This window comes from Conger conger, chromosome 17 (genome assembly GCF_963514075.1).
Source record: "Conger conger chromosome 17, fConCon1.1, whole genome shotgun sequence".
In the NCBI taxonomy this organism is placed as follows: domain Eukaryota; kingdom Metazoa; phylum Chordata; class Actinopteri; order Anguilliformes; family Congridae; genus Conger; species Conger conger.
In genome coordinates this window covers 11,862,505-11,880,391 of record NC_083776.1, presented here as the reverse complement: position 1 = coordinate 11,880,391, position 17,887 = coordinate 11,862,505, and the positions used below count along the sequence as shown (strand labels likewise).

Sequence of the window (17,887 nt, the reverse complement as noted above, 5' to 3'; positions counted from 1 at the left end):
GTTTCTTGTCCTGGTTCACTTATCATAGTCTTTCACTCACCTGTCTCGTTTCCCTGCACTCCTGTTCGTCATCTCAGTTCATTGGTCAGTGTATTTATACCCACTAGCTTCTCTGTTTCTTTGCCAGATTGTTATGTGTCCCAACCATACTCTCCAGTTTTGGTTTGGACTACCTGTTATCGGACTTTGCCTGCCTCTTTGGATTTCAATTATTGGATTATGTTGTGTACCTTTGCCTGTTTGGACTGCCTTCCCATGTTTGGACTTTTGCTTGTTATTTCAACTACGAACTTGATAACCTCTATTGTGCCTGTCAGCAATTATTTGACCATTGTCTGTCTGATTTTTGTGTCATCTAATAACGACACCTATTTTGCCAAGCTCTGGGGTGCTTGGCAGAATTGTGACATATTTTGTGGGGAAAAACAGACTCTGGATATAGGCCTATAACATATACTGTATAATAACAATATCCCACAACAACAACTTATTGCAAAAATTCAACTTCCATTTTCAGTATTGACAGGAGATCACCCCAGGAAGGTGAACGTAGGACTACGTTTTATCTTCAATTACATTTCGACCTATAATAGGATCCTGATGAATAAAGTCAGTTGTCATTAATTTTATTGCTAAAATAAGTTTTAAAAAAGCACAAAATACATTTTATTTGAAGCTGCTATACTATTTGATAGATTATTGTACATTTATGACATGGAGTATTTTAGCCCCATGTATTAGGCTACTGACAAACATGTGTCTATATAGCCTAGCGACTTGCGATGCAACTCTGCATGATCGTTCTGGCTATTGAATTTAAATGAGCAAATTTAATTATGCAGTACGAATGTCAATGAATTAATATGTATAGTTAGGATTGTTACTTAGACCACTAATTTAAAATATCTAATCTGTTTAATTATTTGTCCTACATTTCCATGTTTTTTGAGTTCACGTTCGCGCGTGAATATTCCGTGTATTTCCGGTAAAATTCGGGAGCGGCTCGGTCACATCCGTACAGTGATCGGCACATTCCGCACAAGACTCGGTCGTTCTCGATGGTGCTGCTGAGTTGATTTTCGTCTCCCTCGTTCTCCGTGTTGTTGTTCTCGGTGACGCGACGGAGGTGTAGCCTGACGCGGTCTCTTACGTGTCGGCCTGAATAAAAGTGGAGCTCCGAGGGCCCGGGAGTGACGGAGGGAGTCTGTATCGGTAAGGGAAAGCAAGTGTCCGGGACGGGAGGGACACAGGGCACGTCTTTAAGACGGAGCAAATGTTGTTGTATTCGGCCCGTATGAAACAAAGAGATCATGGCGGCTGCGGGCTTGTTGCAGGCATTCGGGCTGGGTGGGGAGGTAGCTAGCACTAAAAACAGGGAGCGGTGACCGCGACTCATGAGGAATACGCATCATGTTTGCACAGCCTACTCTGTGATGCAAGCTGTCTAATAAAGGTCTATGCTCCGTGTAATCGAGCGTCATAACACAGATGCATCTGTTCGTAGATGGCTGTCTTCTCTTTCCCCATACTGGTTCTCTGCGAACCCATGCATTTGGAAGGTTACCAGAAATAATCGCACTATTGCAGAACGGGTTCTGTAGTTAACGGTTTTATTCAGCCACTTTGGAGGTAAAATGTAGCCTGTTTAAAAATATTACTAACGTCTGTTTTGATTACTTATTTAACATCTGTTTGGCAAATGCTATGTAGCTAGCTAGTAGCTTGGCATCTGAGTTTATTTTGCGCCAGGCGACCACCTATAAGTTGGAACAAGTTTGCTAGCGAGTAACTTGGATACCTAATGGCTTGGCTAATCTTAACATATCGGTTAACATTCACTTTGGAATATTCACTTCCTATATAACAATTTACCGTCAAAAGGTTGCATTCTCAAATATCTTCATTTGAATCGAAAAAGGCGGCAACTTCCGTACTGTGCAAATGCGTACTGTCCCAGTCCCGCTGTGTAAAGGGGGCGAGGGGCGACCAAATTTGTTTTGAATGTGTCTGGGTAGGGGAAAAGAAACCAGGTGTAGGCTATTTCTGATTAGGTGTAATCACGTAATATAAACTTGTTTTAAACATTGTAATAACAAATACAGGAGATTTCTAAGTCTTGCAAGTGTCTGTCATCAGAATTGTCCATTCTTAAGAACATTAAGTGAGAGTACCATGTCGCTGCAATATTCTAAGGGTGTTTTGTGTCAGAAGTAATGATTCAGTCTGTAAACCGCTACGGAGTGTGGGAATAGTTTGTTGGTAAAGGAGGCCTAGATCTTTGGCTCCATTCACCCCTAAACTAACCCTAAGGTTTACAACATTAATATATTAATATGCTGTAAACCTAAACCCTCCAATTGTGAGAGCAAAGTATTCTGTATTTTTGCCTGCCTGCTATGGATAAGACCAGAATCTGGGACATCACTCTGTGATGGTGCCCCATGGTACAATTCAGTTGTAATAATGCCAGTGAAGCTGGCTTATGTTTCCATACCAGCAGTGCGTATAGTTAATAATAATAATAATAATAATAATGTGTAAAAATGTTATAAATGGCAGTGATAATGTATATAATATAGCAATTTTCTCAATCTCAGAGCAGTCATTCATGGGGGTGTGTGTCAATTTTTGAACTCTTCTTTTCTCCTTTTTAAATCAGACTGACTTTGATTGGGGAACCTGTCTTGCGTCATAAAAAGACTGCTCTGTTTGATCTGGCAGTATGCTCTTGTCTGTGCATGTTGGAGCTAGCCTTTGCTGCAAGCTGTCAAAAGGAATGTTGCTGTCAAAATTTCATAAAAGCACTGCAAACTTTATGAAGATAAAGGAATCTTTTTTTGCAGTGAAATATGTGGGGTGAAGCAGGCTTTTCACGTTACCACACCAGAAATGCTTGTTATGCATTTAAATAGAAACATCCAATGGTTTCCACCTGCGGGGATGACACAGTCGAAAAACTAGCATTGCATCCTTTTTAAACCACCAGACAAGTGATACGATCAGTGCTGAGAAGACATCTGCTCTCATTACCAGAACGGCGTCAATGGATAGTTTACCGATTAGCATAGTGGAAGGGAATGGCTTTTGAGAACGGCTGGCCTACATCAAGTCAGAGTATACTTTAGTGGTAGGAAAAAACAAGCATCGCTGGGCTGAATGGCCTGTTCTAGGCCTTCTGCTGTGTTAGGTTGTATTGTGTTGTGTTGTGTTATATGGCCGTCGAACCACATGTAGGGCTGCTGGGTGGCTCACACCGTAAAAGCGGACCTCGCTTAACATGGACTGCTATGTTACAATAACTGGCTGCTAAGTGAGAATTCAGAAATTAGCAATGTTGTAGTTTATACACATCCATCGCCCAAAAGAAGCTTGAATCTTGAAATGTAGCAGGTGGAAATAGTGAAAATAGATTTCTCACCTTCTCACAAGCCTTTCCAATCCTGCAGCTTCTGCCCCTGCTGAGAGATCGTTCTGCCAGGATTTTAGTCTGTAGGCTTCCTACTCGTCTCCTCCCTTCTCATGGGGATCTAATGTTACTGTTCCTCAACAAAACTGTTTCAGTGAACTTTAACGCAATTTTAAGTCTTATTCCTCTGCCATTTAACCAAGGGCAGATAATTATGGTAAGACACTGGAGAGCCGTGTGTGTTCTGTGCATTCTTTCCACATTTGTTTGGTTTATTTTATGATTGTTCATTTTTTTTTCTCCCCCACATCAAAATTTAAACCTGAACAAAAATGCAAGCTTCCTATTCGGCCATTTTTTTAAATGTAGTCTACACCACAGGGATCATTTTTCATTGACTTATGGTTTTTCAAGGTACATTTCTTGATCATATTTGTCCATCTTAGAAATAAGCATTGATTTGGCCTCTCTAACCCTCCACCCTTGGGAAGAGCACTGAAGGCTGCCCTCTGATGAGGCTGCCCCTCATGGTTGAAGTACCTCATATTCTGCCTATTTTTATGAAAAAAACATTTAATCAATCAAACTGAGCAGTTTGTGCTTTTTTTTAATGGTTAATACCCGATATTATTTAGTGTTTTAAGTAATTTTACTTTGAGTACAGAGGGCCTTGTTGAATTCTGGAATTTTGGCTCACACTGACTAGTTGACTTGTGTTGGGGAGAAAGCAGTATCGTGCCAAACCTTGGTGGTGCATGGCAGCTATTTCTCACCAAATCCCCTGCCACTTATTCGCGTAGGTGGAGATGTGGGAAATTATTGAGTCAAATGAAGTGGGGGATAATTTGATTGGGAATTTTTCCCAGTCTAATCTGGACACTGGAGAGCCGTTTAGTATTTGCAATAAGCGCCATGGGATCTTTAATGGCTGTGGTGAGTCTCGGTTGAACCTGAAAGAAGGACAGACGGTTGCTGTCTGGTTTTTTTCCTGGTTTGTCGTCCACACAGCCAGGAATTCATGCGGTGATATTTTGATGCGGTGCCAGTATGGTGTCCGGTGTGCGATGCAGCTCTTGTGTAAGACGCGTTCTTGGTGGTAAATTGCCAGTACTACACTACAACACCAGCATTACTGCAGTGTGTACATGCAGTACTCCAGTCCAGAGCTAGGGGGAGCTAATATTGCCTTTACATATACCTCTGCCTCTGACCTCTATTACACCCAGAGTTCTGGGGCAAACGCTTGTGGGGGAGGTGGAGGAGGAGTGAACGGTTTCACAGCTGCAGGGTCAGGAACGGTGTCATTCTTCCAACTTTCAGACGGCGGATCTCCGAGGAAGTGTACGTGTGTTTGCGTAGCTGGTAGAGCTTCTGAAAGTGAGTCACTCCCCTGGTCTTCAGAAATGTGTCTGAGGTATTTCCTTTAAGGGTTCTCCGCGGAGCTAAAATGGATGCTCACCTTATCCATGCTTTGCAGCAGCCTACCCACTTGTGGCTACTTCTCATTCATCTGTTCAGCGCTGAAATGGGGGTGCTTTGCCAAGAGGCACCCTGCCATTCTGCGTGAAGCTGTAACTGCCCCCCGAGTGCCTGTATAGCTCCGCTGCGCTCCTTGCTAAACAGACTTCCTAATTCCTCCCACGCTGGTCATAACGCGGTGTTATGGTTTAAAAATGTCTGCCAGCCCATTAAGGGGGAGGGGGGAGGGCTTTAGTGCGGGTCAAACCAAGAGGGATTGGCTCTCAGCGCTGGACGTGTTCTCGGTTTTCAAGCAGGGACGTCTGTGTCCAATCTTATCCAGAAATGGCTGGTGTGGGGGTTCAGGTTTTGGTTTTAACCCAGCGCGAAGACACTCATACAGCGTAAACATGTTCAACACTTCACCCCCATCCAGAGAAAGGGTGTTCAGCACTTTTAACTCTCATACAGAGTGAGTGTTCTAAACCGTCTTAACGCAGTGAGAGTGTTAGTTCAGCGTGCATTCACATGTCTCTCGGTGTTCAGCACATTTCCACGGGCTGAAACTCCCCCCTCCCTGTGGTGACGGAGCGGTGCTGGCTGGTGTGGTGGGAGGAACATTCTCACAGTAACGGTCAGCAGCTGTTTGGTGTGGCCCCAGAAGTGCTCAGACAGCATGTAGGCTGTTTACACGGGACCAGCTTGTCCGCTGGAGGAACGGTTCAGACATGCAGGCCAATCCAGCGCAGCACCCAAGCAGAAAATACATTCCCCCCGCATCCTCCTCACACCGGCGAACGTTGAAGAGGCCAGGACAAGCGGGAACATTTTAATGGAATTTCAAGCTACACCGGATACAAGGTCACATGGTGTCGGCGTGAAGTGTTGGCTAATCTTACACTGACTATTTTGCTGTACAGTTGCTCAACCAACACAACAATAGTATAGTAAAAATACAAAAAAAAGAGCTCAATGGTTAGGAATGTCCAGTGTACAGTATTGATTCAGCCAAAACCTAGGAGCAGGCCTACACAATGGAGAGACAAGGACAGATGAATCCCAAACGCACAAGACCTCTGCTATTGCAGGAATACTAGCACATGCTCACAGTTGCTGGCGTTTTGACCTGTAACCAGAGATCTCTGGTATATGTACATACAGTCTCTTTCACATCCAGTCTGCCTCAACAGTTAATAAACCTTTCAGCTGCAAATAGTTTTTTCCTCTTTTGTGTTTATGAACACATTGTAACCCTAATCCCCTTGGTAACTCTGGAAACTCCAGTGTCTGACTGATTCCATGGTAAACCATAAAACTCCTGTGTTTCTGATCAATGCATTCCAGCCACTCATTCTAATGCTGTAAGACATGAGATAATGTTTGGAGGAGACATGGTTCACCAATATGTTCCAAGGACTTCAATCGGATACATAGACTTTAAATTAAAGTTGTCATAAAGATATAAAGGAACATTACCCTTTATATGCACTACATAGCATGTTCAAAATGTGTCATTTAGAAGATGCTCTAATCCAGAATGACTTGGACAGCTTAATTACTACAAAACATTCATTAGTGTGCACATCGGTAATTACTACGAAACATTCATTAGTGTGCATATCAGTAATTACTACAAAACATTCATTAGTGTGCACATCAGTAACCATAGTGCAACTTGGTATTGAATGGAAACGTCAATGGTGCCATAACACACCATATGCCCATTTGAGATATTAACAAAAGCATTGATGGATGTTTATGGAATGTTTACAACAGCGATATCTAGTTCTTATAAAGTAATCACGGAAGATTTTTTCAGATAATTTAGCAAGCATAGTATAATTCCAGTGATGCATTAGTTGCAGAATATAATTCACCTATGTGGTTGCAGTCATTGAGATGGAATCAGTTTATACTCAAGACACGTGTCCTACAGATTGCTACATCACTGATATACAGTTGTTGTGGAGTATATGATGCTGTGCTTTTGACATGTCTCCATAAACTATGTCAACTGTGGCACTGCAGCCGGTTGTGAGTGAGACTGGACCAGTTTATTGGGAGTCTCTGAACCTGAGACTCCCTATGGAAACATGCGGGGTTAGTGAGACAAAGAGAAAACCAAAGTGTGGGCAGACAGGGTGTGTTGTGGAGACGAGGAACTCAGTTGTTGTAGTCACATTGACCATAGTCAAGTAACACATTGGAGCTGTTGAAAACAAAGAGGCAACCGCTGCAGAACCTTTATGGAAGGTCTCCGAGGCGGCTCCCTCTTGTTTTCCGTTTGTTTCCTCGCCGTGAGAGCGTCTCCGGTTACCGTCTCCCCTCTGCGTCCGCAGCGAACTCGATGACCATGGAATCAGCTGTGGAGTCACAGCAGGGTGCGGACGCTGCTGTCTCCGAGGCCGACAGCGCGCAGATCACCCAGGCGCAGATCGCCAGCCTGGCGCAGGTGAGGCCGCAGCAGCTGATCCAGGATCAGTTCTCACCCCCGACGCCTGCACCCCACCGTTCAGATGTAATGGGCTCTGGGCTGATCCAGGATCAGTTCTCACCCTCGACGCCTGCACCCCACTGTTCAGATGTAATGGGCTCTGGGCTGATCCAGGATCAGTTCTCACCCCTAGCGCCTGCACCTCACTATTCAGATGCAATGGACTCTGGGCTGATCCAGAATCAGGTTACCCAAACCCCTACACATACACCTGTGCTGAGATAGGATAACGTCAGAGTGCCTCAGGTTGAGCTTACTCAACCCTACCCCTGCTCCCCGACCAGTGTGTTAAAACGCTCAGATTGCTACAACATCAGCTTCATGCATTTTGGATTGAAAAGGTTAGAGGTTATTTCTTGGTCTTGTTTTTTTTTCTTTTTTTCCCTTACATGAAGTCAAGTGCACTGCTTGGTTATGTGTGAAAATGTAATTACTCATTTCACGCTTCAGCAGCCTCGTATTCCTTGCAGAATATTTCAGTTATGCGTCCTTTTCATGTTTTCATTTTGCCAGACTCCGACGGGAGCCCTGTTATCTCTAATAGAAACCATTGACCTGCAGTGGGATGGGGGCTGCACATCAAAGCACAAAGAACACGCATTCACACACATCCATATGTTAAAACCTAGGAAGGAGGCCTGCTGTGTGTGTGCGCGCGCATCCTATATTGCTGTACATGCATTTTCATGTGTGTGCATCTATGAGAGTGTACATTCATGTGTCTTGCTGTGCGTGCATTTTTGTGTGTGTGTGTGTGTGTGTGTGTGTGTGTGTGTGTGCGCGCGCGCATCCTATATTGCTGTACATGCATTTTCATGTGTGTGCATCTATGAGAGTGTACATTCATGTTTCTTGTTGTGTGTGCATTTGTGTGTGTGTGTGTGATTACACCTATATTGCTGTACATGCATTTTTATGTGTGTGCATCTATGAGAGTGTACATTCATGTGTCTTGCTGTGCGTGCATTTGTGTGTGTGTGTGTGTGTGTGTGTGTGTGTGTGTGTGTGTGTGTGTGTGTGTGTGAGTGAGATTACGCCTATATTGCTGTACATGCATTTCTGTGTGTCGGTGCGCGTGCACATATGTGAGTCGTCATACTTTTAATGTCGCACTTTTTTATGTGCGCAAACTCTTGTGTTGGTACAGCTTAGGTTGATGCACACGCACATGAACGCGTATGTTTACGTTGATGTACATGCGTGGGTGTGCACTTACGCCAGCATACAGGTGTAAGTCCTCATACGTGTAGTGATGTGTATTTCTGTGTGTAAGTCCTCATACGTATAGTGGTGTGCGTTTCTGTGTGCGAGTGCACGTAACTATAGTGGTGTGCATTTCTGTGTGTAAGTCCTCATACGTACTGTGTTGTGCGTTTCTGTGTGCAAGTCCTCATATGTATAGTGGTGTGCGTTTCTGTGTGTAAGTCCTCATACGTAGAATGGTGTGCGTTTCTGTGTGTAAGTCCTCATATGTATAGTGGTGTGCGTTTCTGTGTGTAAGTCCTCATACGTACTGTGTTGTGCGTTTCTGTGTGTAAGTCCTCATATGTATAGTGGTGTGCGTTTCGGTGTGTAAGTCCTCATACGTAGAATGGTGTGCGTTTCTATGTGTAAGTCCTCATATGTATAGTGGTGTGCGTTTCTGTGTGTAAGTCCTCATATGTATAGTGGTGTGCGTTTCTGTGTGCGAGTGCACGTACGTACGTGCTCAGGGTCACGCTTCCCTCGTGTCTGGTGCAGGTTACCATGGCAGCCGCGCACGCCACCTCAGGCGGCCCCACGGTGACGCTGGTGCAGCTGCCCAACGGGCAGACGGTGCAGGTGCACGGGGTCATCCAGGCCGCCCAACCCTCTGTCATACAGTCCCCGCAGGTGCAGACCGTCCAGGTGAGCCTCAAATAAACATTCAATACAATAAAAAACAAAATAACATTAACATGCTCTACGTGGTCATTTGTTGATTATACCAAACTCATTGGTTGATTGGTCTGGTATAATTGTTGGTTTAATGAGCCAATGTTGTAAGCCCTATACTCAGCTATAGCAGATACAAAGGCAGAGATGTACTCTCAGCCTGAAAAAGAACTGTCTCAGCCTCCCCACCCAAATATTTGGTAAACAATAGCTAAATGCTACAAAGCTAAATCACAACGTTAGCTGAATGCTATAATGGCTGTTCAGAAGGGGTCATTTCAGTTAGTGAGTGTTTTCCTCGTGAGCACTAATGTGTGATTAGTGTAGCCCAGCTAAAGCCCAGGGCCCTGGGTGTAGTAGGCGGAGAAATCGCGCTCTTTGTGCGAATGAAGCTTGCTGTGCCTGCAGATCTCCACCATTGCGGAGAGTGAGGACTCGCAGGAGTCTGTGGACAGCGTGACGGACTCTCAGAAGCGCCGCGAGATCCTGTCCAGACGACCCTCCTACAGGTACGCAGCAGTCTGCCCTGTGTGTGCGTGCGCGTGTGTGTGAGTGTGTGTGTGTGTGCGCGTGTGTGTGTCTGTCCATCTGTCTCTGTGTGTGTCTGTCCGTCTGTCTCTCTGTGTGTGTCTGTTTGTCTGTCTGTGTGCGTGTGTGTGTGTCTGTCCATCTGTCTGTGTGTGTGTGTGCGTGTATGTACCCGTGTGTGTGTGTGTGTCTGTCTGTGTGTGTGTGTGTGTGTTTGTCTGTTTGCCTGTGTGCCCGTATGTGTCTGTCTGTGTGTGTGTGTGTGTGTGTGTGTGTGTGTGTGTTGTGTACGTGTGTGCGTGCATGTTCGTATGTCTGTGTCTGTGTGAGAGAGGAAGAGGAAGAGAGGGGGAGAGAGGGAGAATGAGAGAGGAGGAAGAGTGCAAAAGACAAGGGGAGGGAGGGTGAAAGAGAGCAGGGGATTGAGAGAGTGTGTTTTTGGCAAGTTGTAAGCTTTGGCCTAGAGGGAAGTGATGTCAGAAGATTGAAATGGTTATTGTTATTGTTGCATATTATTATGCTACTATTATTAATTTGCACATGCAGTGAAGTGTGTAAGTATTTGGGAAGTGACAAATCTTTTGTAGTTTTTGCTCTTTTTACCTGTTTTGTACTTCTAAGTGCACTGAGAACTGTATTATTATTTTGTAAGAGATCGCCTAAACTAAATCAAAGGTGAAGGATAAATGTTGATGGATAGGCATGCTGTGCGTGGAGCGTGTGTTAGTGTGCGAGGGAGATTTGGGACACTCACTGTTAGGAGTGTGTGTTAGTGTGCGAGGGGGATTTGGGACACTCACTGTTAGGAGTGTGTGTTAGTGTGCAAGGGGGATTTGGGACACTCACTGTTAGGAGTGTGTGTTAGTGTGCGAGGGGGATTTGGGACACTCACTGTTAGGAGTGTGTGTTAGTGTGCGAGGGGGATTTGGGACACTCACTGTTAGGAGTGTGTGTTAGTGTGCGAGGGGGATTTGGGACACTCACTGTTAGGAGTGTGTGTTAGTGTGCGAGGGGGATTTGGGACACTCACTGTTAGGAGTGTGTGTTAGTGTGCGAGGGGGATTTGGGACACTCACTGTTAGGAGTGTGTGTGGCTGCACACGTATTATCCCCCCTCCCCCCTAAACAGTGCCGTTGCCATGGTAACTGACCCCCCTGTGCTGTCCCCATTGCAGGAAGATCCTGAATGACCTGTCATCAGCTGACGCGCCGGGGGTCCCGCGAATCGAGGAAGAGAAATCTGAGGAAGACTCCGCCCCCTCCATCACCACGGTTACCGTGCCCACGCCCATCTACCAGACCAGCAGCGGCCAGTACAGTACGCCTCCTCCCCCCGTCTGTGCAGACACGACACCCAGCAACACTGCCCTGTACCTGCCCCACATACCTGCAGGGACTTCATTCACAATTCGTCTCTGTCGCGACTACAGCCATGTTCCTTCAGTTCAGTTCAATTCAATTATTTATTTGTATAGCGCTTTTCACAGAAGACATCGCAAAGACGGTTTACAGTGTAAAAGAAGAGAAGAACATGTATGAATAGATAGCACATGATGTAAGAATCTCCCTGGTGGGGAGGAAAACCTTCAAACGGTGTTGAGAATAAATTAAAGTTATACGGGAGCATATACAGTGTGCGGACGTAGTCTGGTTTCCAGTTCGGCACCTGATTGAGACATTGGACGTGTGTACTCGTACAGTGACCCGTAGCGTCTCGGCGTCTCCATAGTTACCCGTACTTCCTGTCTTCCTCCTCCGCAGTCGCCATCACACAGGGCGGGGCGATCCAGCTGGCCAATAACGGCACGGACGGCGTGCAGGGGCTGCAGACGCTGACCATGACCAACGCAGCCGCCGCGCAGCCGGGCACCACCATCCTGCAGTATGCGCAGACCAGCGACGGGCAGCAGATCCTGGTGCCCAGCAACCAGGTGGTGGTGCAGGGTGAGCACGGGCGTGAGGTCTCCTCCATGACGAATGCACACTGCACACACACACACACACACGTTACTGCTACTGGAGCAGTTCTCCTGTCAGGATCGAACACTGCTGTGGTTAATAAACTCTTTAAAGTGACATTGACGAACTCTTCTCGAGGTTGTTTCTCGCCTCGTCTAAGTCAGTAGTTAACATGGTCGTTTGTTAATTACACCAAACTCATTGGTTGATTGATCTGGTATAATTGTGCTTTATAAGCCAATGTTGTAAGCCCTATACTCAGCTATAGCAGATAGAGGGGGAGAAGGTGGATTTCTGCTGAAAGAACGGTTTCAGCCTGGATACGTGTAGATTAGTACACAGACTCATCAGTCCTCGTCCACTGGGATCGTTGTACTCGATCCCTGAAGCGCTTTTATGGACTCCGCCCTGTAACCCCCTCAGCTGCCTCCGGCGATGTCCAGGCCTACCAGATCCGCACCGCCCCCACCAGCACCATCGCCCCGGGCGTGGTGATGACATCATCATCCGCCCTGCCCAGCCAGGGAGGGACCGAGGAGGTGACACGCAAGCGGGAGGTGCGGCTGATGAAGAACAGGTACGAGCTCGCCAGCGCCCCCCTGCAGGCCTGTTTCAGCCTTCGCCCTGCCCCCAGAGGACCTTAAAATCCTCAGGAGAGCAGGGCAGCCTGTTGTCTAGTGGTTAAGGTACATGACTGGGACCCAGAAGGTTGCTGGTTGGTGGTGTAGCCGCCATAAGATCCATGCAGCTGTTGGGCTCTTTAGGAAGGCCCTTAACCCCACATTGCTCCAGGGGGGATTGTCTCCTGCTTAGTCTAATCAACTTTAAGTCGCTTTGGGTAGAGGCGTCCGCTAAATAGCTGTAATGGTTGTGTGCCGATATTTACTTTGGTGCTGGGGTGCTATTTCTGATCTAATGCTTCCTGTTTGCAATGTCGCTTGCTCTAAGAGCATTAGATTCAGAGAGCATAATTATCCATTTCTGTACTTACTGCTGTTTTCATGAGTCGTTCAGTGCACTTATGCTTTTTCCTTTTCTAAGTCTATTAATGGAAATCAACAAACTATTGCCAGAGCAACAGGAATTGCGGATAATTGTCTTAGCGCTTGCTCAAAATGCTACTAGATAAACAATGTTAAAAGCAGTACACAACCCAGTTACCTCTTGCAGATTACTGCACTGCCTTTATAAACATGAAGGAATATTCTGTGACAGACAGTTATGATGACAAACTGGCCAGAGATTCAGGATTCTTGCTGCTCTGGAACATAGAAATTGTCAGTTATAAATATAAATTTACAATTAGCTCTGCATCGTCTTTCAGGGATCTGGGGCATTTGCCTTAGAGCTGGGGCATGAAATCCTTGTTAGTGTTGCGTTATGTATTATGTAATGAGTTATGCAGTAATAGATGAATGCGTTTCTCTGATTGTAATTCTCCCCCCTGCCACAGGGAGGCAGCGCGCGAGTGTCGTAGAAAGAAAAAGGAGTATGTGAAGTGTCTGGAGAACCGTGTGGCTGTGCTGGAGAACCAGAACAAGACCCTGATCGAGGAGCTGAAAGCACTTAAAGACCTGTACTGCCATAAGTCCGAGTAGCCCCACCTCGGCCCTGGCCCCGCCCGCTCCCCTCCTAGCTTCTGCCCAACTGTACAGAGACCCCGCCCCCAGCCGACCGCCTGGCCACAGACAGACAGACAGACAGACAGACGGACAGACGGACAGACGGACGACGGAGACTTGGTTTTTTTCTAAATGTTTTTTAACGCTACAAACTGCCTATAAAAAAATACAGGAACGCAAACAGGGAAAGGGTCTCCCTTTACTGCTGAGCTTGGCCTATAAAAAGAAAGAAAAAAAAAAACACACAGGGTGTGTGAGATGAACTCTTGACCGTAGATATCCATTTTCTATTTCTTCTGGTTACCAGGAGCACAGAGAGGGGAAGGGGTGGTGATGTGCAGGGGGACAGGATTTGGCGGTGGAGATGGTGAGATGATCAGGTCCATCGGGGAGGAGGATGGACTCCTTCAGCGGTGCGTTCCAGTTCGGTCCCCAGACGGCTGGGCCTCGGCTGAGAAAGGAACACATTTCCTGTGGAAGGAAATCAGCCGATTCATCCCCCCGACCCCCCAAATACCGCCCCCTCTTTTTCAACCTCATGCGTTGACCAATGAGAGCGGTGGAATGAGCGGTGATGTCATCACTCCCAGTGCCCCTGGCGTGAGAGTTTCCCGTGGGTGGTGTACATCTGTTACATCTTTGGAGGAGAGCAGAACAAGGATAGTCATCATACGTGATATCTCCCGTTTCAGTATTTTTTTAAATTTTTTTTTTACCCTTTTTGTACCTTTCATTTCAGTGTTTTTTTTTTGTTTTTTTTGTTACCTTACATGTGTAACAGAAATGCCTGATCCATATTAACAGTTGACATGGACTCTGGAGTGTGCATACATGTACTGCACACCTGTCACGTTTCTTTCTCACCCCACAGAGCACCGTGCGTTCATTTCAGCATTGCTCCCAATATTGCGAGTCAGATGTATTCCCTTTGGGGAATGTGAGTGATTCTACCACGGAGATGGGAGAATAAGGCCGGCTCATTACACCCCGTCTGCAGCCAGACTGGCTGATTATATGCCTTTTCCACTGTACAGCTGGAGCCAGGCACGCTCAATAGCCCTCTCCCACTGTATCAATCAACTGTAACAAAAGCAGCATAGCCATGCAATTTACAGACTCCAGGACCGCGGTTCAGCCATGACCGGTCATGTTCAGCTGCTAATCCAGCTGCGAAGCCAATGCCCTGGGAAAGGCCAGATAGTGGTTCACAAAACCTGGATCACCTTCTTCAACAACCGAGAGAGAAATCCTTTCTTTTCAGCTATGTTGTCATTTGGAGCCGGTGTTCATATTTAGTATTTTCTTTTCCATATTTACAGTTTTTAATTCATTTGCAATTATTTACATTGCATTACAATCACTTATTTTCAACCAACAAGGAATTTGTATTGGGAAAAAAAAAAAAAAGGTGTGCTGCAGCAAATATGAGTTTTTTGGCAGCTATTTGACAAAAAAGGCCTTTTGAACATAGAGTGTTTTTGGGTGTTCTTTTCTGTTGTGTGTGTATAAGAAGCTGAGAATGTCAGATGAGCATTTGGTGCCAGTCTGGTGTAATGTTCCATGTATGTACTGTACAGATTCCGCATCCTTTTGAAATGACAAGTGAATATATTGATATTAAGATTCAAAAATATAATTTAGCCTCACTCTGGCCTAAAGCATAACACCTGTTTAGCTCTGCAAGCTATTTTAACGGCAACTATTTTAACATGAAAATCCAGCATTATGAAACACAATTAAAATAGCACCTGTATTGGAATGGTGTATATGGTACCATATGGGACACCTGTGAAGTTCACAGTAATACGAACTGTACACAAAGGGAATTCTGGGGAAGTGAAGTCGAAACCTTAAATTAAAGCAGCTTTGCTTTGGTGCAGCACCTTTGAAAGATGTTACAGTCTAGCTTCACAGCAGCATGTTTCCCTGATTAGTTATTACTTTTTGACTGCTTATTTCTGATTACTCAATACTTTAATATCATCAGATCTAATGTGTGATTTGGTTAATTGTGGGTCATTTTTACAGTTTGGTTATCTTCATTCTCAGGACTAAGGTAGCCGCTAAATTAGTGGCGTCTTGTGGGTCCACAAGTAGTCGAACAAAACAAGTCTGTGTTCTATGTTGTAACAGCCTATAGTCCCGTGTCCACTTTATTATCAACGCTTCTGTTGCTCTGCTGTGTAACAAGCCTTTCGAAGTGGCTCTGTCCAAACCTATTTCAAGCAGTTACGAAACTATAACAAATTAAGATTTTACAAAGTCATGAGCTGGGACCTCAGAATTTGTTATGTGTTATAAATGGTATGAGGGAAATGCTTAACGAGATGAGAACCCACATAGTCACTTTTTTTAATATGCATATGAACTAATAACTGCTTTGCTTGCTTTATTTTTATACATTAAAGGATTGTTAATGTACGGCATTTTTAGAAGTGTTTAATATTTGAAGAATTTTGCAGGGCGTGGGGGAGGGGCGAGCGTTTGGTTTTGGTCACAGAGAGAAAAGCATAAACTTTGACCCCCGTCAGAACCACTTCTTGACTTCAGACAAGCCCTGAAAGGAAAAGAAAGGCACCTTGATCCATGAGCCTTTGGCAGGTGAACGGTGTGATGGTCCTGCACAGCTGAGTGAGATTGGGTTCTCTGGCCCAGTGAGAAACGCATTATACTGAGGCCTGCACCTGCGGCTCATGTCTAAGCTCTTGCACCAGGGGGTTGGTGGAGTGTGGCCGAGATTGGATACAAACGCACACATCTCACAAGGTTAAACAGGGTAATGGGTGTATGTACATGGACAGTAGCATACATCTGCCTTCTGTTTACAATGGATACTGGACAGATAAAAAGGGAATAAAAAACGATATATTATTCGTAATACATATGCATGTGTGTGTACATACACGTGCATACACATTAAATGAACACACACACACACGCACGCATGCAGGCCCAGGTGTACTGTAGGAGTCACACCGTTTCACCCCACCCCAGTCCCATTGGGGTGTCTCTGTTGGTTTTGGTGCTGTTTGGACTGGGTGAGGCTCTGGCATGATAAGCAGGCCCATATGGAGACCGTCAGATGGGACGTATGGAGGAAAACATGACCTGGATTCATAACTCGCATTAAAAAAGGACCTGGGGTTCTTCTTTTTTTAACCTTATGTGCTCTGTATAATGCCGATTTTATTCAATATTAAATATGATTTTTAAACACTATGTATTGTACATTCTGTAATCCTGCTAACCGCTTTGTTGTTGTGTTTCAGTCGCCCCGCAGTGCTCTGTATATGCCGATCGTCTGATTGGCAAACGGACTCATAGGTTATGCATTACCACTAACAAAGAACAGAAAACCTGTGCCAGCCCTAGTTTTAAAGCATCCTATGACACCAGCCTGTTGTAATACCCTTTTATAGACGTTTATGTAAAGCCACATTAAAATTGCTTTCAAAGTTACTTCACTTTGTCGTCATTGCTCCTTTTTCTGTTAAAGCCTGGAACCAAGGAGGCCTTATTTTCAGAAGATGCTGGGAATTGTGGGTGATGACTGTGCATCCGTTTTATCGTTGAGTTTGGTGCTGCGAGTCATTCTGGACATCTGCTTTATAGTGGATGTTGAGGGTTTCCTCTCATGACAGGAATCGTTGGTTAGCACTTGGTGCATTGTGTGTGTTGTGAAGGAGGGTATTTTGAGAGGGTTCTGCAGGAAGTGATGTCAACTCTTGGTGTTGGTTGTTTATCCTGTGGAGCAGTAGCCCTTGGTGCTGTGATACTCCCTTGGAATGGAACAAGACCCACCGTGTCAACTGTGGCCTGTGGCTCCTCTGGCTAGTACATAGCTGGCTGTAGTATCGCCCAGGGAACAGGGGTTTCAGTCACCCAGGAAGGGCTTGGCCAGTTAATGGTTGTCTGGTCCGCTTGCAAGATCCACCACCTGAAAATTGCACTTGGAACAGAAATCCAGTTTGGCTTTGCATTGTATTCCAGACCATTCCTCCTCCCTGTCACTCTCAGATCTGTTACCAGTGCATCGGAAGAGTGCAGAACGGCCAGCGGGACTGAACAGAACTGGAATCCCATGGCAACGTAAGCAGCCTCCATGAGATTGTACATCTTTATTTAAATCCGTGTCTAGTACAGGGTTTTCAGTTACTGGAGTGGGCTATTTGTCACTCTGCAGCCCCCCTTTTTGAAAATCATTAGACTTCCTGGCTTTAAATCAGTACATCCTGTCTCTGAATGAAACACCAGAAAAAGGTAAATCCTTGCCCATCTGCTACTCTGTACAAAAGCACAAGAACAATCACCTGTTTCCGAAATCAGTTCACCCTTGTGCCATAAAAACAATGTGAGCAGAAATGGATAAAGGGGAGCTTTAAATTGCATCTTAAAGCAATGAATGTAAAGATTTTTAAAGTTTGCCTCAAATGCCATCCCTGAGCATCAATGGCACATCTCTGGACTGCTGACAAGGCTAAACGAGACGAGATTGCACCATTGACA

The 17,887-nt window shown here is 45.4% G+C and overlaps 1 protein-coding gene across 3 annotated transcripts; it reads left to right on the top strand.

Annotated features, from left to right (window-relative positions):
* The first annotated feature begins 1,071 nt into the window (after nt 1-1,071).
* Nucleotides 1,072-16,840, top strand: LOC133116591 (cyclic AMP-responsive element-binding protein 1). Of its 3 annotated transcripts, none has more exons than XM_061226318.1 (8): nt 1,072-1,212; nt 7,204-7,316; nt 9,099-9,245; nt 9,681-9,781; nt 10,976-11,118; nt 11,562-11,744; nt 12,183-12,336; nt 13,213-16,840. In XM_061226318.1, the coding sequence occupies exons 2-8, from the start codon at nt 7,212-7,214 to the stop codon at nt 13,355-13,357; spliced, it is 978 nt and encodes a 325-aa protein (XP_061082302.1). In that variant the 5' UTR covers nt 1,072-1,212; nt 7,204-7,211; the 3' UTR covers nt 13,358-16,840. The 3 variants fall into 3 exon arrangements, with proteins under 3 accessions (XP_061082302.1, XP_061082305.1, XP_061082304.1); XM_061226320.1 differs by lacking the exon at nt 1,072-1,212 and adding an exon at nt 1,385-1,629; XM_061226321.1 differs by lacking the exon at nt 7,204-7,316 and having other exon boundaries at nt 1,129-1,212.
* The last annotated feature ends 1,047 nt before the right edge of the window (nt 16,841-17,887 follow it).